The sequence below is a fragment of the Scyliorhinus canicula genome, chromosome 12, assembly GCF_902713615.1.
Source record: "Scyliorhinus canicula chromosome 12, sScyCan1.1, whole genome shotgun sequence".
In the NCBI taxonomy this organism is placed as follows: Eukaryota; Metazoa; Chordata; class Chondrichthyes; order Carcharhiniformes; family Scyliorhinidae; genus Scyliorhinus; species Scyliorhinus canicula.
The window spans coordinates 150,293,965-150,316,546 of NC_052157.1; the positions used below are offsets into that span (position 1 = coordinate 150,293,965).

At 44.7% G+C, this 22,582-nt stretch overlaps 1 protein-coding gene across 1 annotated transcript; it reads left to right on the forward strand.

Annotated features, from left to right (window-relative positions):
- Positions 1–1,381: 1,381 nt before the first annotated feature.
- Positions 1,382–22,582, forward strand: nos2b (nitric oxide synthase 2b, inducible). The gene is made up of 26 exons (XM_038814493.1): positions 1,382–1,700; positions 2,479–2,530; positions 2,947–3,060; positions 3,751–3,899; positions 4,781–4,943; positions 5,049–5,140; positions 5,980–6,121; positions 7,393–7,532; positions 7,707–7,881; positions 8,964–9,065; positions 10,174–10,368; positions 11,323–11,405; positions 11,769–11,913; positions 12,478–12,582; positions 13,127–13,179; positions 14,462–14,636; positions 15,846–15,978; positions 16,108–16,186; positions 16,295–16,485; positions 16,867–17,024; positions 17,885–18,095; positions 18,561–18,648; positions 18,764–18,885; positions 19,517–19,665; positions 20,589–20,783; positions 21,549–22,582. Exons 1-26 carry the CDS (start codon positions 1,585–1,587, stop codon positions 21,597–21,599), a joined length of 3,378 nt encoding a protein of 1,125 aa, XP_038670421.1. The 5' UTR covers positions 1,382–1,584; the 3' UTR covers positions 21,600–22,582.

Genomic DNA, 22,582 nt, shown 5'->3' on the forward strand with positions numbered 1-22,582 from the left:
TGATGGACAGGGCGGCTTGGGGAAGGTCTGATGGACAGGGCGGGGCGGCTTGGGGAAGGTGTGATGGACAGGGCGGCTTGGGGAAGGTGTGATGGACAGGGCGGCTTGGGGAAGGTGTGATGGACAGGGCGGCTTGGGGAAGGTGTGATGGACAGGGCGGCTTGGGGAAGGTGTGATGGACAGGGCGGCTTGGGGAAGGTGTGATGGACAGGGCGGCTTGGGGAAGGTGTGATGGACAGGGCGGGGCTGCTTGGGGAAGGTGTGATGGACAGGGCGGCTTGGGGAAGGTGTGATGGACAGGGCGGGCGGCTTGGGGAAGGTATGATGGACAGGGCGGGGCTGCTGGGGGAAGGTGTGATGGACAGGGCGGCTTGGGGATGGTGTGATGGACAAGGCTGGGCGGCTTGGGGAAGGTGTGATGGACAGGGCGGCTTGGGGAAGGTGTGATGGACAGGGCGGCTTGGGGAAGGTGTGATGGACAGGGCGGGGCGGCTTGGGGAAGGTGTGATGGACAGGGCGGCTTGGGGAAGGTGTGATGGACAGGGCGGCTTGGGGAAGGTGTGATGGACAGGGCGGGGCTGCTTGGGGAAGGTGTGATGGACAGGGCGGCTTGGGGAAGGTGTGATGGACAGGGCGGCTTGGGGAAGGTATGATGGACAGGGCGGGGCTGCTGGGGGAAGGTGTGATGGACAGGGCGGCTTGGGGATGGTGTGATGGACAAGGCTGGGCGGCTTGGGGAAGGTGTGATGGACAGGGCGGCTTGGGGAAGGTGTGATGGACAGGGCGGCTTGGGGAAGGTGTGATGGACAGGGCGGCTTGGGGAAGGTGTGATGGACAGGGCGGCTTGGGGAAGGTGTGATGGACAGGGCGGGGCGGCTTGGGGAAGGTGTGATGGACAGGGCGGCTTGGGGAAGGTGTGATGGACAGGGCGGCTTGGGGAAGGTGTGATGGACAGGGCGGCTTGGGGAAGGTGTGATGGACAGGGCGGCTTGGGGAAGGTGTGATGGACAGGGCGGCTTGGGGAAGGTGTGATGGACAGGGCGGCTGGGGGAAGGGTGGGTGGTGGTGATAAAACTACCTGTAAACGCCCGGGTAAATGAAACTGTCTGCTTTAAATTCCAAGCCAATGATGTCAGGAGCTTCAGGATTGAAATGCAGGTTGGGCTGAGGGGTGGCAGGGAAGGCACCAGCGGATTCTGACTGCAAGTCGGAATGTTTTGCTGACGTTGTTGAAGCGAGGGCATATGTTGCAATCGGTGACGTTCTCGCCGAGGATCCAGCAAGGAAGATGGAAATTAAAATGGGGCTTTCCTGGATTTCAATATTTAGGTTTTGCGTAAAGGGTGTAATTCTGGACCGCCTGCCGCGCATAAATAAGGCGGGCCGAGCGGCGAACCGGACAGTGGAGAGGACGATCCCAGTCGCACAACACCTGCCTCGGAATTCAATCAAAAGTTTTCTAAACTTTATAAACCGAGTCGCAGCCGGTGCAGTTTTCTCTCTTGTTGTCGACTGTTGCAGATTTCGTTTTCGTCGATCGCTGAGAAAATAAAGACGAGGAGGAGAGATTGAAGCAGAACAAAAATGCTTTGCCCTTGGAATTTCCTTCTGAAACCCCGCTACAGGGGCAAGTATGAACCCGGATCGAGCCCAGCCGCCGATCTGAACAACAATGAAAAGGGCATTGGCAACGAGAAGAGGTACAGAGACATCGGGTCAATTTTTCACAGGGGATAGAATCGATTAGATGGGGTCAATTTCAAGGGGATAGAATCGATTAGATGGGGTCAATTCAAGGGGATAGAATCGATTAGATGGGGTCAATTCAAGGGGATAGAATCGATTAGATGGGGTCAATTTTCAAGGGGATAGAATCGATTAGATGGGGTCAATTCAAGTTGGAATAGAGTGTCAATTCAAGGGATAGAATCGATTAGATGGGGTCAATTTCAAGGGGATAGAATCGATTAGATGGGGTCAATTTCAAGGGGATAGAATCGATTAGATGGGGTCAATTTCAAGGGGATAGACTCGATTAGATGGGGTCAATTTGAAGGGAACTTTAATTCAATTGTGGGTCACCCTGTGAGACCCCCCCCCCCCCCCGCAAAAACACAAGTTGAAACGACCCTGAAACTGATCCTGTCAGTTTCTGAAACGATACGTGTGCCTAGCGGGAACAGAAAATCAAACTTTAGCATTTAGAGCAGGAGCCCTTAAATATTTCCGCTTGATCAATTGCAGTGGGTTTTTTTTAATACCTTATTTAATAATTACAAAAACGAAGTTAAAACCCGCCGATAAAAGGGGACATTGAACGAATTATTCTCTCCTTAAAGCGTCTTGAAACGCCTTGACTCGTCTTTTTAAAGGTTCGATAGATTGTTTGCGATTTTGATGATCACAAAAGGGGTGGTCGCAATTGGGACGAAACTTGAATTGGGGATAATGATTTCTGATCTGTCTCTTTCTCTGCAGCCTCGTCAATGGGCACATTCCGAATTGTGAGACCATCAATCCTGGTTCTAAGGTGAGTGACAGACATCGGAATAGGAAATTCGTTGACAATTGGCCCCCAGTTCGGGCTAACTTTGGATCATGCACTTGATTTACAATCAAACTTTTTTTTATCTCCATCGGATAATTGAGATAATGCTCAATGGCGGGAATTTAAATCAGCAATGTTGGGTGGAGATAAATTTGAAAATAGAGTAAATTTGCAGGTGTATTTCGTTGCTGTTGTGGATTTGCACATTTCTGTTGCTTCTCTCAGACTGGAAGTTTTTTTTCCCCACCAAAATGGTTTAGATTTGGGGGGGGGAAGCCCCATTTGCACAACAGGGGTTCTGATCGTTTCTATAAAAAAAACAGAATTGTGTTGAGAAATTGGTTATTTCTACAAACTGAATGTTTGTTTTTTATTTATTTATCGTTTGCCAACAACAGTCCTTTCCCGCCAAGGAAGCCATGCGTTGTCCTTACGCCCCGAAGTTTGTCAAACTGATCAATGTGGAAAACGGGGCTATTTTGCAGGACACACTCCATCAGAAAGCGGTCAAGGTGAGATTGATCACATTTCCTTCCCCGCCCCCGGTCCCCGGTCCCCGCCCCGCGGACAGAACCAGGAGGCTCACTGCAACTCCCACTTTGCAGACAAATCCCCAGCGCCTTATGAAAATTAAAGGTCCAGGCGCGGTTGGAGAGGGCGGTAGCGGAAATCCCCATCGCCTGGGCGGTAACCGGGCGGGCCCCGCACTCAATTTTCACTGATTTCAATTGAATAAAAATGGGGCCTTATTTAAAAAAAAACATCCATTCCACCTGAAAATGAAATCTCCATCCCTGTATTCAGAAGAGCAATGTAGAACATACAGTGCAGAAGGAGGCCCATCGAGCCTGCACCGACCCTCACTCTACCCTATCCCTGTGACCCAATAATCCCTCCTAACCTTTTTGGACACCTAAGGGCAATTTATCATGGCCAATCCACCTAACCTGCACATCTTTGGATTGTGGGAGGAAACCGGAGCACCCGGAGGAAACCCACGCAGGCACGGGGAGAACGTGCAGACTCCACATAGACAGTGACCCAGCGGTGAATCGAACCTGGGACCCTGGCGCTGTGAAGCCACAGTGCTATCGACTTGTGCTACCGTGCTGCCCTAAGATCTAATAAGGTCTCAATATTTCCAAAAGAGTTTTTGTTTTATTAACATGACATTAATCTCTCTCTCCTTCTCTCTGATTTAGAATATGCCCTGTCAGTCTGCAGCCTGCCGAGGTGCTCTCATGACCCCCAAAGCAATGACCAAAGAAACTCGGGATAAACCAATCCCACCAGAGGAAGTCCTTGTTCAGGCTATAGATTTCATCAAGCAATATTATGAATCATTCAAAAGGTATGGCGAATGTTGTGCTGAATAACTAGGGTTACCAGTCTTTGAGGCGCAAGGGATCTCCCCTCCTGCTTTCGGCCCCAACTTCTGGTTGCTGGATTTACCAGGTGGAAGTCCTGAGGTGGTGGGAGTTCTTGTGTGGACAATGAGTGACCGGCAAATTAGACTCAGTTCCCCTGCATTGTAGATCCCCTGCGCTGGGGGATACAGCCTGACCAATTAACCGTTGGCAACTCCCATGATATACATGGAGATTGTAAATTAGATTGACAGGAGGTGCGTGGCTAGAGGTTCACCAGACTTGTTCCCGGGAATGGTGGGACTGTCCTACGAAGGGAGATTTGGGGAAACTGGGCCTGTAGTCTCCAGAGCTTGGAAGGATGAGTTAATCTCATTGAAACCTACAAAATACTGAAGGGGGTAGACAGGGTAGTTGTGGGTGAAATATTTCCCCTGGTTTGAGAGTTGTAGAACCAAGGGACACAATTTCAAAATAAGGGGGAAGCCACTCAGAACCAAGATGAGGAGTAATTTCTGTACACAAAGGGTTGAGTCTTTTGAATTCTCCACCCAGCAGGCAGTGGACGATCAGTCATTTAGTGTGTTTAAAGCAGAGATTGATAGATTTCTGATTAACAATAACAAAAGGGTTATGGGGATAGTGTGGGTAAAAGGCATCAAAGTGACCGATCAGCTATGATCGTATTGGGAGAGCAGACTCGATGGGCTGAATGGCCACCTCCTGTTCCTGTGTAGGATGTTTATAGAGGTTTGCTGTTGATCGTTAATGGGATTAAATTGTTAGCTGTAAATAAATGACTTGGGAATTAGGATTGGAACAAGAGTCTGGACTAATCATATTGATTGTCTCTTCCCAATCCCAGCCCCAGAATCCAGGAGCATCTGGCCCGAATCGAGCAGGTTACCAAAAGCATCACAGACACAGGAACGTACGATCTGACCTATGAGGAGCTGGTATTCGCAACCAAGCAAGCCTGGCGTAATGCCCCTCGCTGCATTGGCCGCATTCAGTGGTCCAACCTCCATGTAGGTACTCTTCTCGCTGCCACCCCAAGGCTTTCAACCGTGTTTTCTTTTCCCTTTTGGAATGATGCCCAGCTCCTTGTAACAACTACGTCTGTGTCTCTGTAGGTGTTTGATGCTCGGAAATGCACCACCGCAAAGGAGATGTTCGAGTACATGTGCACCCACTTGAAGTACGCAACCAACGATGGGAATTTAAGGTGGGTGTGGGCAATGCATTTACATTAAAGATTGCTTAGAACATCGTTGGATGTTAACACTTAATGTTGGCCTTGAAATGACACTGTGTAAATATTAGCGAATGATTTGAAGGGCAGAACTTTTCACACACCTGCATGCAAGTTTTGTGCCTGCTGTCTTAATGAAGACAATAAACAAGATGTTACGAATTAGTTAATTAATTACAAAAGAATGAAATGAAGTGTTCAACACCAACAAGTGCCAAGTTTTGTTCAAGATTTTGATGTAATTTCTTTGCACAATAGAGTGGGAAGAACGGCAAGTTAATATAATAATTTTCCAACAGTGTAAATTGAATTTAAATACCTTTTTCTAATTGCAAAGCTAGAACGTTATTGTGGTGTATATATTAGCGTGTAAGAGAGAGGAGACACAAGGAATCGTTGCTTTCATCAATCAGTCATTCTTTTATTGTTGACTGATATGTAACATAAATATCTATGTGGATTTCGGATTTTCTCTCGCCCACCCAACCAAAACCAGTTTCCAAATCATCTTTGTCTTCAATACAGTGCCTCTTCAATTTAAAGGGTTTATTCAAATAGGTTTTTTAAAAATTATATGGTTGATCATAGTAAGATTTTTCAATGTGTAAAAAAAAACAATTGAAGCTAACTTTACAGGTACCACCTTTAATCACAAGAATGACTTGCATTTATACAACACCTTTAATAAACATCCCAAAATGCTTGAACATAATGAAGGATTGTTAGAATGCAAGTCATTGGTATAATGTAAGAAAAAGTTGATTTTCTTATTTTCTTCTGTAACTTACTCGCTGGTCAATCTTGCTCTGCAGATCTACCATCACTGTCTTCCCTCAAAGGTCTGATGGGAAACATGACTTCAGAATATGGAATAGCCAAATGGTCCGCTATGCAGGGTATCAGTTGCCCGATGGCTCCATCATTGGAGATCCAGCTGGAGTTTCATTCACGCAGGTAAACCATGAAGTCGCTTGTCGCTGAAGTGCAGTCGCTAGCAATTAGATTAAGTTATTGTTATATCACTGCAACAGAGTGCTGCGGCAGTAAGAAAGAAGGCCATGCCGCATAAAGTCACCTCTCAAGGGAACTTAACGTTATCAGCAACCCTTAGAAATCTGCTCCGATTAACTCATATCTGCAACAAGGGTAGCACGGTGGCCTAGTGGTTAGCACAGCTGCCTCACGGCGCTGAGGTCCCAGGTTCAATCCTGGCTCTGGGTCACTGTCCGTGTGGAGTTTGCACATTCTCCCCATGTCTGCGTGGGTTTCGCCCCCACAACCCAAAAAATGTGTAGAGTAGATGGATTGGCCACAGTAAATTGCCCTTAATCGGAAAAAAATTATTGAGTAATCTAATAAAAAACTCATATCTGGAACAGCAAATGTTTCTCGCACATCACTCTGGGTATAACAATCAGTAAGAGCTAACTCAATTCATAAGACAGAACAGTCAAACCAAGCATTCACTTTGGTGACTGGGGTGGGAGAGGAACACAAATTAAAAATAAGTATTTTAAAACTAAGTAAAGCAGGGCATTTGATAGTGGAATACATTTCCAGAGAGGCCATTGGAATAGACGTACAAGAGAAAGGGGCAGCATAGTGGTTAGCACTGCTGCTTCATAGTGCAAGGGACCCAGGTTCAATTCCCACCTTGTCTGTGTGGAGTTTGCACATTCTCCCTGTGTCTGCGTGGGTTTCCTCCCACAGTTCATAGATGTGCAGTTTAGTTCGATTGGCCACACTAAATTGCTGCTTCATGCCCGAAGGTTAGGTGGGGTTATGAGGATTGGGTAGGGGATTGGGCCTAGATAGGGTGCATGTTGAGAGTGTTGTGCTGACAAGATGGGCCAAATGGCCTCCTTTTGCACTGTAGGGGTTCTATGATTAAGATACTTTTCCAGTGAGAGTTCTGAGTGCAGCAGATGTTTTGAAAGGTAGGGTGTTCTAGAAAGAAAACAGGCTTGTTTAGATCTTTTCTCATTTCTAACATGCAAATATTGTTATGGTTCTCTCAGGAACTAAGCACTCCAGATCCCCCAGACAGCTACTTTGAAGAAGGGAATTTGATAAATAACTGGAAATATTGCAGGGCTATAGGGAAAGAGGAAGCATGTGGGACTAACTGGTTCTTTCAAAGGTCTTGCACAGGCATAATGGCCCAAATGAGCTCCTACTGTGCTGCACGAGTCTATGGTAAGATGTTGCATTTGTCTTATTTTCAGGTGTGTATTGACCTTGGCTGGACCCCCCGCTTTGGACGCTATGATATTCTTCCACTGGTCATTCAGGCCAATGGTCTGGATCCAGAAATATTTGAAATACCACCAGAGCTGGTTCTTCAAGTAGAAATTGAGCATCCAAAGTAAGTTCAAACTTCAAACGCCCAATCACTGATGTGTAACATGGTCTCAAATGCAGCATTTCAACCTACCTGTCGTATGTCCATCTGCCTGCAGATCAGCAGACTTCTGCAAACACTCCTAAATGCTGCAATGCAATGATTTTGTATAGCTAATAGATCTGCTTGTACCCGCAGGCTTGACTGGTTCAAAGAATTGGGTCTCAGATGGTATGTTCTGCCTGCTGTTGCCAACATGCTGCTGGAAGTTGGAGGCCTGGAGTTTCCTGGCTGCCCCTTCAATGGCTGGTACATGAGCTCTGAGATTGGTGTTCGAGATTTCTGTGATGTTCAGCGATACAACGTACTAGAGGTAGAACCAATTTGCACTAATGCATTTTCTTATAAGTCAGTCTAAAGGATTACTTTTTTCTGGTTAAATCTCTGTAAGCTGCATTAAGAGTTGAGGACTTGGGGTCTGTACTCGTTAGAGTTTAGAAGGATGAGGGTGGATTCTTATTGAAACATTTTTTTCTTTTTTTTTAATTTGGTGTACCCAATTCATTTTTTTCCAATTAAGGGGCAAGTTTAGCATGTTCAATCCACCTAACCAGCACATCTTTGGGTTGTGGGGGCAAAACCCACACAAACATGGGGAGAATGTGCAAACTCCACACAGACAGTGACCCAGAGCCGGGATCGAACCTGGGACCTCGGCGCCGTGAGGCTGCAGTGCTAACCACTACGCTACCGTGCTGCCCTTCTTATTGAAACTTAACAGGATACTGTGAGGCTGGGATAGAGTGGATGTTTCCACTTCTAGGAAAATCTAGAACCAGAGGACACCATCTCAGATTAAAGGGCCGATCCTTTAAAACAGAGATGAGAAGGAATTTCTTCAGCCAGAGGGTGGGGAATCTGTGGAACTCTTTGCCGCAGAAGGCTGTGGGGGCCAATTCACTGAGTGTCTTTAAGACAGAGATAGATAGGTTCTTAATTAATAAGGGGATCAGGGGTTATGGGGAGAAGGCAGGAGAATGGGGATGAAAAAATATCAGCCAGGATTGAATGGCGGAGCAGATGCAATGGGCCGTGTGGCCTAATTCCGCTCCTATATCTATGGTCTTATGGTTTTATTAATGTGTGTGATAAAGAAGCCTGGAGTGAAACAGTTAAGAAACAACTTGCCATTGTGTACTCTTTTCCACCCCCACCCCCCCCATGCCCCCATTATTTGCCTCTCTAAAATCAAAGTAATACATTGTACAGACTGCAAACTCAGACCCCCTAATAATTGTCCACACGTAAAGACAGAATGGAGGAGCTATTAAAATAAATTAACAAATGTGATTTTTTTTTTCCACCAATGTAAAAAGTAGAAGGGCTTAGGGAATGTGTCTTCAATTTCTAAGTTTGGTTGAATTTAATTCCTTGTCCATTCTTTTGACAACGCAGGAAGTGGGAAAGAAAATGGGATTAGAAACAAACAATCTGGCATCTCTATGGAAAGACCAAGTAGTGGTGGAGATCAATATTGCCGTCCTCTACAGCTTCCAGGTGAGGGAAACAACGTGATGCTCTATGTCAAGACAATCTCCTTAAAAATAACATACGTTAGTGGACTTGAGCGACTGTATTACATTCAGAAAACTCCAAAAAGAACACCAGCCTGTTAAATAAATGATTCAATATCCTATTAGAAGATTTCTGAGAGGATTTTCATCATCACTTATTATCGAAGCCAATCGTTTGAAGAGAATCAAAGCAATTGGCCAAGAACAAATTTGAAATGAAACCTGAACCTGAAGCAAAACTAACTCAAAAGTAGAATTTGATCACTTCATTAGGGCACATTTCAGTACTTTCTCCTGATTGGAGATGCAGACTGAAAGCTTTGGAATTATAAGTTGGCATTCCTTGTTGGCCCTTCTGATAGAAGATACCAGAAGAGCCCATGAAAATTGAGAAAACTGACCACATAATGTCACTTAATAGCATCGCTGTTATGAGTGGATGAAGAGCTCATCATCCCCTTTTCTTTATTAGTGCCCCAAGTTGGCTTACATTAACACCGCAATGAAGTTACTGTGAAAATCCCCTAGTCCGCCACACTCCGGCACCTGTTCGGATACAGGGAGGGAGAATGCTGAATGTCCAATTCACCGAATAGCACATCATTCGGGACTTGTGGGAGGAAACCGGAGCACCCGGAGGGAACCCGTGCTGATTCTGCACAGATAGTGACCCAAGCTGGGAATTGAACCCGGTCCCTGGCACTGTGAAGCAACAGTGCTAACCACTGTGCTACCGTGCCGCCTATAAGCATCAGCCCTTCCCAGAAAAGCTGAATTCCCACCCTCTCCCGCAACTTGTAATCCCCCAACATACAGGACATTTAACATTTGTCCTCAAGAGGTGATGCTTTATCCCACGAAAGTAGATATTTAAAGTTCAATTTCCACAAAGCATAACTGACCAATAAGACAAAGTAGCTCTTCACTGTTCTGGGAATTAGTGTACAAAATAAATCATGTTGCCTTAAAGATAGATTTGGGATAATTACGCCAACATGCTCTGTAGAGATGTTCACATGATTTTCCGTCAATTCGTATTAAGTTCCCACAGGCTGGAACTTTGATTACATGATGTAATTATCTCGTTGCAGAAAAAGAATGTGACGATTATGGACCACCACACGGCTGCAGAATCCTTCATGAAGCACATGGAGAATGAGTTCCGGCTGAGAGGAGGCTGCCCTGGGGACTGGGTCTGGCTTGTTCCACCAATCTCTGGCAGCATCACACGAGTGTTCCATCAGGAGATATTGAACTACATCCTCAGCCCCTTCTTTTATTACCAGGTAATTACCTCCTTGTAATAAAATCAAAAGCTTGCGGAACCACTGGTTAAGTTTTGGTAAATGGCTCTGTCAAATAGAGCCAAGAAGATCATCCATTTCCCAAGTTCCTGTTCTGATATAGCTGATCTTAGGACATAGAATTCCTGCATTGCAAAAGGAGAACCTTTCAATCATCCAGTCTACACTATCTGAAAGAGTACCCTACCTAGGCTGACACCACTGCCCATCCCTGTAACCCCACATAATCTACACATCTTTGGACACTAAAGGGCAATATAGGATGGCCAATCCACCTAACCTGCACACCTTTGGAATGTGGGAGGAAACCAGAGCACCCGGAGGAAACCCACGCACACACTGGGAGCAAGTGCAAACTCCGCAGTCACCCAAGGCCAGAATTGAACCCGGGTCCTTAGCGCTGTGAGGCATCAGTGCTAACCACTGCCACCATGGTGTCAGTTATTTGTGATGTCCATAGGAGTGCTATATATTAGGCCTCGATACCTCCAGGGTAAGGAGGAAAGTAATATGCCCTGATTTCCACTTTCAGTCACCATTCCTGATAGTAATTTGATGTCTTTGCCCATTGGATCAGGATTGGAGTCCTGTTGTGCATTAATCCAATGTTATCACACAGAACCACAAAGAATGAACCCAACCTCTAACCCATACACTGCAAATACTCGGGTGTTGTGCATATTTAAGGCTAAGATTATCATAGTTTTGGGCACAAAAGGGAATTGAGAGATGGAATGCAAAACTGCAATTGAGGTAGAAACTAGGCTGTGATCCTATTGGCTGTTGGAGCGGATTCCAGGGACTCCTCCTGCTCCATGTTCACGAACTGCAACTTGTCCTGAAACTGAAAGATAACGTTTGTTCAGCGTTGAGGCAATATCGCATAATCTAACCTCCTATTGATGTTAATCTCCTGTCAATGTTCTATAATCATAGGTTGATGCTTGGAAAACACACGTCTGGCACGATGAAAGCAAAAGACCGAAGAAGAATGAGATCACATTCAAACATTTAGCACTGTAAGTGAGGCAAAAACATTCGTTCTTCATAAAATGGATTTTCTTTTTCCACGCTTTCCTTTACTCAGAGTGCTCCAATTGAACGTTGCTGTGGTATTTACACTAACTCGCTCATTCCTAGAACCTCAATTTGCCTCGTTAGGCTCTTCACCTTTGGCCTATCCTTCGTCCTATAGTCTAAAACCCAAAGTTGCTCCGATACTATCTCTTGATTTGTTTTTTTTTGTCTTCTATTCATTTCAGTTTTGGTGTTGTCTTCACAGACCTTTCTTAAATAAAAAAAAACAAAAATGTACCAGAGCTAAGTCATTTAGGGACCTGAAGTGATTGTTAAATATTGAATACCGTTGCTGTCTCTTCCAGGGCTGCTTTATTCAGCTCTGTCCTGATGCGGAAGACAATGGCCAAGAGAACAAAGGCAACGATTCTGTACGCCACAGAAACGGGGAAGTCCGAAACCTTGGCCAAAAAGCTGCGTACATTGTTCAACGGTGCCTTCGATGCCAAGGTAAATAAAGAGAAGAAAGACGGGCTTAGATTTATGTGACACCTTTCATGATGTCAAGGTGCCCCAGCGCACTTTACAGCCAAAGGGTTATTTTTCAAGCGAGGTCACTTTTGTAATCCAGGAACAGCAGCGGTCATTGTACGCACCTTGTATCCCTGTAGAAACATGACACCTCACCTCCGCTCCCAACACGCCTTGTTACTATATCAAAGTCACTCTGGGCAATCTTCAAACATGCCCATAAAGATGCCTAATGTGGGAAGCGGAAGCACTCTTCTGAGATGGTAATCAGGCAGAATTGAGGGAATTTAATCCTCTCTCTGCTACACCTGACCTGCAAGGGGCCAGTGTTGCTGTTGGGGCAGTATTCCATTCCCTACAGCTCACCTGGTTGTGGCACTATTAGTATTAACCACATTGCTCTTACTTGTTTGTATATATGCTGGACCACTTTTGACACATTCACAATAAAGGACTTTGAAGGATTGATTCGGCTTTTAAAGTCATTCTTTTCATCCATTGTGGCCCTAATGGTTTATTGGATGTGATGTTCTTCACTAATAGGTTGTCTGCATGGATGATTATGATCTGAATAACCTGAGCAAAGAATCACTGGTCTTAGTGGTGACGAGTACCTTTGGAAATGGAGATTCGCCCGGAAATGGAGAGGTAAGCAGTGTGTTATTGGAGAAATGGCTCAACCGCTAAGCAATTCCCAACACAAAAGAAACAGATTTACTTAGATCGAGTCAAATTAGTTCATCTCATCTGGGCTTTGACTAAATGGCATGCAGTCAAAACCAAAGTCAGAATCTGGTTGTTTGGGGGCACCAGCATTTACTAAACACCAGTCTAACTGGCATAGGGCAATCTTGTGAGTCAGGAGAACTGAGCCGAAAGGTGCGCACCAGGTTAAATGGATGGGTCAGAGACTGTGCATTATGGTTCGTTTCAAGAATGGGCCATTTTCTTTCTGAATGGAATTAACTGTGAGGGAGAGGCAAGATAGATCAATAAAGTATTTAATTACCCAAAAGGTACAACAGGACACGAGTCTGGGATAGGATTTCATATCAAATTGGAAGTGAACAATTGTTTTTTTTTTAAAAACTCCTGGGGGAATGTTATAAATTCTCTCAATAAACCTTTGGTATTTGGTAAATGGCGCACTATCTATTTTTCTAATTAAAATATGTATTTTTTTCTGTTACAGGTGTTTAAGAAATCTTTGTTTACCAAGAAGCCATTGAAACCATATCAATTCAGGTAAGCATAGTGACACATGTTCAGTTTTACAGCCCTATTTACTACATGTATCAGCACGGTTTGGCTATTGGCACTCCCACTGTTAAATCAGAAGATTTCACGGACAACCTAGGCTAATGCAGAACAGGGTTGAAGCTTCTGTGTTCCGGCCAACATTTATTCCTCGACCAACATCTGTTCACGTATTCCGTCACTGTTCATGGGATCTTGCTGCGTACAAATTGGCTGCTGCGTTTTCCCACGTAACAACTGTGACTGCCCGTCAAAAAGGAATCCGTTGGATAGTGAAACTTTTACAGTTGCCCCGAGACCCTTTGAGAGGGGCTATATAAATGCACATTCAGTCTTTCAAGAAAAGAGTATGCCATCAATTAAGAGAATATCAGGCATTATTTTTGTCGGTTTATAGAACACAGAACATACAGTGCAGAAGGAGGCCATTCGGCCCATCGAATCTGCACCGACCCACTTAAACCCTCACTTCCACCCTATCCCCGTAACCCAATAACCCCTCCTAATCTTTTTGGTCACTAAGGACAATTTATCATGGCCAATCCACCTAACCTGCATGTCTTTGGACTGTGGGAGGAAACCGGAGCACCCGGAGGAAACCCACGCAGACACGGGGAGAACGTGCAGACTCTGCACAGACAGTGACCCAGCGGGGAATTGAACCTGGGATCCTGGCGCTGTGAAGCCACAGTGTTATCCACTTGTGCTACCGTGCTGCCACGTGTGCTACCGTGCTGCCCCATAATTAAAGATTAAGGCCAAAACAGACATTCCACCACAATTTGAAATCCACACTGAATTACATTCCTGTCCATCTGTTCCTATTTATGTTGTAGTGCGTTGTTAAGTTCAGGATGGGTGGCCTTGGCATTAGCCGTTACTGGCTCATTAGTGTACCCGCGATCTGCCCTAATTTTGAAATGTAACAGTCTGTCCATGATTTCCTCAAACAACACGTTTGTCTGCCATGTTATCTGCGAAAATCCATCAGGGTGGATAAAAAGGAAAAGAGCAGGCAAGACGATCTTAACTGCTGTAGCATAGTCAGGCCAAGAGCAGCACGCAAGTGTACATAATGGATATATTTATTATATATAAATATATAGACAAATTACCCGAGAGCACAGGTGATTCAGATGTATGGCATAACATGAGGAGATGGTAAAGCAGGTCTACAGGTTATAAAATGTGCAGCTTTACGTTTACAAACAGAACCTGGTTCTTCGAAACTAAAAGTTGATTTGACGTCTTATGCAATTTTGATTTCCAGGTATGCCATCTTTGGACTTGGCTCCCGCATGTACCCACAGTTCTGTGCTTTCGCCCATTCAATTGATAAGAAGCTGAAACAGCTTGGGGCAACTCGAATGTCCGAAACAGGAGAAGGAGATGAGCTTGGAGGACAGGAGGAATCCTTTGTAGACTGGGCCATCACCACATTCAAGGTGGGTTGCCGTTTGGGTTTGGCAAAGTGATCACTTATTTTCAAGGAAGCTGAAGATGTGGAAAGCTAACTTGGGATGAGGTTGTGTGGAGGAGATGCTTCCTGCTAATTGGTGCATAATGTATCAAGTTTACCTGCTTCCTTATTGGGTGGGAGTCAATGTAGAGAGAGGGGGGTGGGAGGGACTAATTGGCAAAAGAGGTCTTCGGAGAAAATAGCTGAAACATTTCACTGCATTTTTAGACTCTTTTGGAGCCTCTTCAATTGAAAATTCAGATTAGATAGCTACCGTTCGGTCTTCACTCTCTTGTTATTTGAAATGAAAATCGCTTATTGTCACGAGTAGGCTTCAATGAAGTTACTGTGAAAAGCCCCTAGTCGCCACATTCCGGCGCCTGTTCGGGGAGGCTGGTTCCGGGAATTGAACCGTGCTGCTGGCCTGCCTTGGTCTGCTTTAAAAGCCAGCGAGGTTTAGCCCAGTGAGCTAAACCAGCCCCTATTTGCCCCTTTCCAGCTTTGAAATCCCCCATGTGTTACCAACAGCTGAGACTAAAGAACAACAGGTTATTCCCTATGGAACCACCACCTTCGAAAAAGCCAAGTGTGGACTGGGGTGATTATCAATGGGATTTGTAATAATATATATATAATAATATAATATATATATATGTGAGAATGTCAGCACCACTACAAAACGTGGCATTTATTGTCTATCCCGGGTAGCCCTGAGGGGGGGTGATGTGCCACCTTCTTGGTAGCAGTTTCATACAAGAGAGTGGATTACCTTCCATAAAAGGCATTGGAGAATCAGGTTTTCTGAAGCGATCTGACAATTTCACAGCCACGTTTACAGATTTTTGTAAACCAAATATAAAGTTGTCCAACCACCTTGCTGGGATTTGAACTCATGTTCTCTCCAGTACAATTCCAGTAACATCCCCACTACACCGAGTTTTGGTTTTCTCTCCTTTACTTTCTGATGAAGCCCGCGGCCCTCTGCTCGGTGTCACTGGAAACAGCTATCAGAAAATATGCAACGGCTATTTCTACCGACTTTGGTGCCTTTGATGATCAGTCATGTACTTTGCACACCAGCTGTGATGTCCCATACACACCCATGTAAACATCTTACACCCTTGAAGACCACCAGTCAAAAGTTATGCAACTTGCACAGCATTTATGGTTCCCTTCTCTCTGTCTCTTTTAACAGACGGCCTGCAAAGACTTCAATGTGCGAGGGAAGGTGGAGCTCGGTCAATTCAAGTCAACAACCAATAGTAACGTGTGGGATCCCAGCAGATACAGGTTCGCCACAGAAACTAGGCCCCTGGATCTGTGTGCAGGTATCCACTCACTTACAGACTTTGAGCTGCAATAATTACCCACCCAACATCATTTGTATCGATCTTTTTTCAATTCAACATTACCATTCGACAGCCAGATTAGAATAATTGATCTTCTCATTTCCTCAGCTCTCTCCAAGATGCAAGGAAAGAAAATCCTGCCAATGAAGTTCAAATTGAAGAAGAATCTGCAGAGCTCAAAATCCAGGTACACGCGGCCTACTATTTTGTTCTTAAAAGAACAGTTGCATTTTCATTTAAAATTCTTTCCATGTTCTTCACTACCATGTACTTACCTGGGTCTCTCTGATCACAGTCGCTCCACCGTACTGATCGAGCTGTCCTGTAAGGACTCCAAGGAACTCCAATACCTGCCGGGGGAGCATATTGGAGTTTTCCCTCAGAATCAGGCAGTCCTCGTCAATGCCCTGATCAAAAGGCTCAAAGAAACACCAAGTGCTCATCATTGTATCCAAGTGGAGGTCAACAACGGCAATAGTGTGAAGGGTAAGTTATACTTTTCAAGGGTTTGCATTCTCTTGCTAGCTCCCTTGGGATATTGATAAACCAATACAATTAAAAGACCCTGACATAAGCCCCTCTGCTAGACTTTACACAGTGCGATCTTCACCTTCAGTCACGTGGCTGGGTTAAATTTTGACTCTCTTTTACATAAATAATTCAGTTCTCCAGTTCTATCTCGGGGCCTCCTAAAGTGGCTCAGATGAGGACCCCTAGCCCCCATCCCCAGATCTACACGGCCGTTTGGCTTTTGGATCTTGTGCTCTTTTAATTCTCCTGAAATAAGAGGGGGGGGGGCGATTTCAAATCTGTTTCTGTCCTGGGTGTTTTAGACGATTTGACAGGACAGTTCTTTGCTGCCCACAGACTGGAAAATGGATGAGCGAATACCAGCCTGCAGCCTCTCGCAAGCCTTTACCCACTTCCTGGACATCACCACCCCACCTGGTCAACAGCTCCTGAAGAAGATTGCCCAGTTGGCCACGGATGAGGCAGAGAAGAACCGACTGCTGGAACTAGGCCAGGTGAGCGTCAACGCTGTTGTCATCGGCCTCCTATACAGGGGTCAGTTTAACCGTGGGCACAGGCGGACAGACAATGGATCAGCCACATGTCCCACCTCACAAGCAGTTGAAATTGCTTTTGAAGTGTGGTCATTACCAGGCGACACAATAGCTCATTTGAGCGCAGCAAGGTTTCACACAGGGCAATTAGAAAAATGGCCAAGTGTGTGCCCCATGTCGGTCAGACCAAGTAGGTGCGGCAGGACCCCTCCTCCGAGAGACACTAGTGAGCTAGTTGGGGTTTTTTATAACAATCCAGCAATCCCAGTCTCTGGGAGCAGCTTTTAACATAAGCCACACATTGAGAAACTGCGGAATTAGATACAATGCTGGTGTTATGCCCTCATACTCCATTGTGGTTGAGGGGTGGTGGGGAGGAGGAGGTTGTGAAACCAGCTACAATTCCGATTGGATTCTTACCTGGCAAACCCGGTTAAAACTGACCGCAATTGTTTCTGATTCTGATACACAAACTGCCAGATTTGTTGAATTCAGTTTCACATTGTCCTGGCGAGATAGGAAACCGGCACAATTAGGATTAGATTGGGAGGGAGAATAAATGAGAGAGAATGCAGGGACAGGTGAGTGAATGATCAAACGTTGGTGAAGAAGGAACAGACTAGTTGGGCCTACAGAGCCCAAATGATATACAATTCCCTGGAACATAGATTTTGCTCGTGGGGTGTAGGTTACAGAGTCTGAATTTTGTGAAGGCAACTGTTAAAGATTCATTTATATAGAAGCAGTACAGATAGATTTTGTGTCTCAGACTATGCTTTAAACCATTTAATATTTAATCCTGCGTTGTTGCTCCTCCCCAGAATTCTCAGGAGTACGAGAAGTGGAAATCCTTCCACAACCCCACCATCCTGGAGATCCTAGAGGAATTTCCATCCATTCAATGTCCAGCTTTGTTCCTCCTCACTCAGCTAATGCTGCTGAAGCCCAGATATTACTCCATCAGTTCGTCCTTGGATATGAACCCGGGAGAAATCCACCTGACCGTTGCAGTGGTGAACTACAAGACAAGAGGTGAAGACAGTCAGATTTCATGTGGGTCTTGTCTTAAATGGGCCTGGGTCACTGGGCCAGGGGTTGGGGGGGGGGGGGGGGGGGGGGGGGGGTGAGAATTGGGTTGGTTCAAACCCTAGAGAAGTTTCCAACCAGGAGACATAAGAGGGGGGGGGGGGGGGGGGATTTGATTCAGGGGAAGACTAATAGAGCAGTTTCCACTTCCATTAGCAACATGGATAAATAATCTGGCATTTGAACTCTGCACGTGAAAAAGCTCTTTCGCTTTTTCCAAATGAATCGGAGCTACTTTCACGTGAATTAGAAATTAAACTCGTGCATTGGTCATCAGGAAACGCAACATAATCTATGGCGCACCAAGGTTTCAGGGAGTCACATTGCGGTATCCGCATTCCGACTTGCTTTGGATAGGTTATAGGTGAACATTACTGAAATGTGCAAACTAAGATTTTTCTTTGTATTTAGATGACCAAGGCCCCATGCATCATGGAGTTTGCAGTACCTGGTTCAACACAATGGAAACCGGTGAACTGGTTCCGTGTTACGTGCGCAGGTAGGTTACTTGGATCCCATGCTTTGAAATTGTGCTTTGCACGCTCATAAACTGCTAAATACGCTGGCAGCAAAATGGCTTAAAAATAATCAACGCTTTCACACCTCCATTCCAGCACTGCAGGTTTCCATCTTCCAAAGAACCAATTGAAACCCTGCATACTGGTCGGCCCAGGAACAGGAATTGCCCCATATAGAAGCTTCTGGCAACAGCGACAGCACGACTTTGAGAAACGAGGTATGTTCAAATGCCTGCTACGCCTTCCTCCAATTCCTGCACCAGTCGACATGTAATAAAGTACTGCTGTTGGCTGCCCGCAGTAGCCAATCACAGTTACCAACTGCATAAATGCAGAAAGCCCACGGCTCACAGTGATCGCCGTTGCCTCACTCACGACAGGTCGTGAGTATTGCCTAGGCAACCGATGATGATGTGTCGTAGTCCTGTCTTAATAAAAAAGGGAAAATTGTTTTCAGGAAACAGCAACGAGAGGGGGGGAAAACAGGGGAATTGAGAGGAAATTACTTTGGCACAGGACAGTCCAATGCTGTGCCAATTCCCAGATTTCTGCTAACTGTTTCAATATGTGGCTGTGACTCCTCAGAATTCTGGGAGGCAGCCAACACCATTCCCTGGACATTATTGCTCAAAATCTTAACTACCATCCCAGAACAGCCCATTCACCTCATTCAAACCGTAACAATGATCTTCGCCAACATTCTCATCTCAACCCCCACCCCCACCCAATCCTCGCAGTGATCGATCAGGTGTTTAAACTGATGCCTCACGTTCTCAAATACTGTCGTCGATACGCTTGAGGCTGGATTTCCATTCAATTTGACTGGTTTTTTTTTCCATGACATTTTAGGAATCAAAGCTGGTCCCATGACTTTGGTGTTTGGATGTCGGAACTCAGGAATGGATCACATTTACAAAGAAGAAACCCTTGCACTTAAAGATAGAGGCATCCTGAAGGGAGTTTATACAGCCTACTCCAGAGAACCAGGCAAACAAAAGGTGATTTAAACCACTTGCCAGTCAACAGTGCAAATATGTTTTTAGTTATGTTTAAACCACCATGGACTTCCTGACAGGCAATGGTGCAGCACTGAGGCGTGCTGACCTGCGAGGATCCAATTAGCTAACCCACTTGGCTGACATACTGGGGGGCTTCTAATGCCATACCCCAGGAATGATCAGTACCTTTGCGAGTGGGAAAGGTCTTCTTACAACAGTTTAACATTGTCACTATGAAATAAAGAGCAGGAGAAGTCTCCCTGTTTCCCAGCCAACATTTATCCTTCAACCAGAACCGTCACAAACAAATTCATTAGTTATCCATCTGATAACTGGCTGGTTCTGACTCAGTCAGTCTCCTCCCCTCTCCCATTTTTCTTCCGCATGCTCCTCCCTTTTTTGGGGGGGGGGGGGGGGGAGAAAAATTGCTGACCGTTTTTGGCTCGCTTTGCACTTCTGGTGGAACTAAAGAGCTTGCATGTCCAAGAGGAGCCCAGGTACGACTGCAGGGAACCTGAATCAACAAATGCCTGTGCGATGCCCAAAGTGACTACCCCTTGCTTACAAAACAACAATGACCTCATGTCAAAAAGTAATTCAGTGAAGGACATCATGAAATCTTTGGAATGCTCTACCCCAATGGGTTGTAAATGCTCAATCATTGAATATAATCAAAATTGAGATTGATGGATTTTTGGGGAGCATTGAAATAATCAAACTACAGGAAGAGAAAGTAGGAGGTCAACCAACGATCTAATTAAATGGCGGAGCTGGCTTGAGAAACTATGTGGCGTACTCCTGCTTCTATTTCTTATGCTCTGAGTAGGAATACGCAAGGCATTATGCAAATACAAGGTCCTATTTTCACTTTAATGCTATGTTGATGTATTCTTACATTCCTGTGTCTGCTTCCATCCCACCAGACTTATGTACAAGATATTCTTCGGGAAAAGCTGGCATCTGAAGTCTACAAGGTGTTGCATGAAGGGAATGGGCACATATACATCTGTGGTGAAATCAAGATGGCGCAAGATGTCACTGAAACCCTAAAAGACATTATTGCTAAGCAAGGTGGCATGAATATCGAGGATGCGGAAGAGTTCCTCACAACGCTGAAGGTAGGTCTGGGGCAAGGAATCTCTCTCCTGAAAGACTGCCTGAATACGCATTCCCCACCTACATATTCTATACCAATACATACAGTAAGAGTCCAAGAAACCTTTATTTTTGGTTAGTCTCGTAACTGACAGGTACAGAAACCTATCACCAACTCTGCAAGTTGAATGACTTGAGAGTGGCATTCGGGTAGAATGTATCTTTGCCTGGGCGGCACGGTGGCACAGTGTTTAGCACTGCTGCCTCACGGCGCTGTCGACCCAGGTTCGATCCCGGCCCCGGGTCACCGTCTGTGTGGAGTTTTCACATTCTCCCCGCGTCTGGGTGGGTTTCACCCCCACAACACAAAGAGGTGCAGGTTAGGTGGATTGGCCATGCTAAATTGTCCCTTAATTGGAAAAAAGTAATTGGGTACTCTAAATTTATTTTTTTTAAATAATTTGTCTTTGCCCGATTAGAACACACATGTCCCACTTACCAAGGTGCAGGAAGCTTAGCGACTGATGGACAAGAAAGCTTTGAGACTCCCAAATTATAGGATCTGGAATTAATCAATGGAAATAAGATTTCTCATGGACTACATTGTACTTATTACAAGATTAAATGGGTGCACAGGAGCCATTCCAAAGATGAAATGGGACTCAGATAGTTGTAAAACACTTTTACAGTACAATCACAGCAACACTTCTCCACAATAATATCATAGTTCATTGTCCTATATAGTCATTTAATTTGTATTAATTCCAATCTCTCCTTTTATTTAACAGAACCAGAAGCGATATCATGAAGACATCTTTGGGGCAACATTTCAGAAATAACAGCCGTTCTCCTGGTTGCAGGATCAAATGGTGCCAAAGAGACACTTGTGCCAACAGACATTAAGAGCGAAGGAAAAATTGCATTAACAAGGATAAAGACTTATGCTCCTCTCACCATATATCTGCTGGCCAACATATGGACGAAAATTGAACAAATATTCTTTATAACATATAGCATTCAATTTCATATTCGCTTTTATAAATACAAGTGGAAATCCAAAAAGCTTAAGAACAACACTTTCTTTTTATTGTTTTTGTGAAGTTTATTGTAATTGTTTTTCTTTTTAAGTGTGCAGTTATTAATTTTGGGACACGCTCCCTCAATCTATACTCTTGCAGAAGGTTAATTATGACTTAATTGTGTCAGAAACTGGTTTGTGCAGGGGAAAGTTGGAGAGTGTCAATCAATAATGTCGGCCATTTTGAGCGTCAATATTAATACTAAGCAACAGCTCAGCTTTGGCGGAATCACCGCAACTGGAGTTTGGTTTGTTTTTTTTACTCCTCACGTGAGACAAATATCTGCATTTCTAGACATAAATAAATTATTTCCTGATGCTTAAAATGGGAGATTACATTGTATTCTAAATGTACTTGAGAGTGAAAACTATTGATTTTGTTGCAGAAATATATTGATGCGTCTTCATATTGATATTCTGATACTTTTACCTTAAATAATACCACAGCAATTTGGGCAGTGCTTGTGAAGGCCATATTGCTTCCAGTGAGGCTCAAAAATTAATATTAAGTAGTGGAAAGCAAGCTAGTCTGATACTTGTTTACAACGGCCAGAACATTGCTAGAAATGGCTAATAAAGTTGAGGTTAACTATGCACTTTAGTAAAAGAATACAGACTGGTTAAGAGTGCAATATCCCAGTATCGACTGACAGATTGAGACTGGTAAAGATTTAGAGTGTGTGAATGGCAACTGGTTGCTATCTGTGTAAATTATGAATTTTAATAAAGTTATATGAATTTCAA

What these genes read in the sequence shown, in the direction of transcription:
- nos2b (XM_038814493.1), top strand. Translation starts at nt 1,585, where the DNA reads ATGCTTTGCCCTTGGAATTTCCTTCTGAAACCCCGCTACAGGGGCAAG. An exon ending in ACGGTGCCTTCGATGCCAAG is followed by an intron (nt 11,914 to 12,477) that starts GTAAATAAAGAG and finishes CTTCACTAATAG; the next exon opens with GTTGTCTGCATGGATGATTA. An exon ending in AGTTCCTCACAACGCTGAAG is followed by an intron (nt 20,784 to 21,548) that starts GTAGGTCTGGGG and finishes TTTATTTAACAG; the next exon opens with AACCAGAAGCGATATCATGA.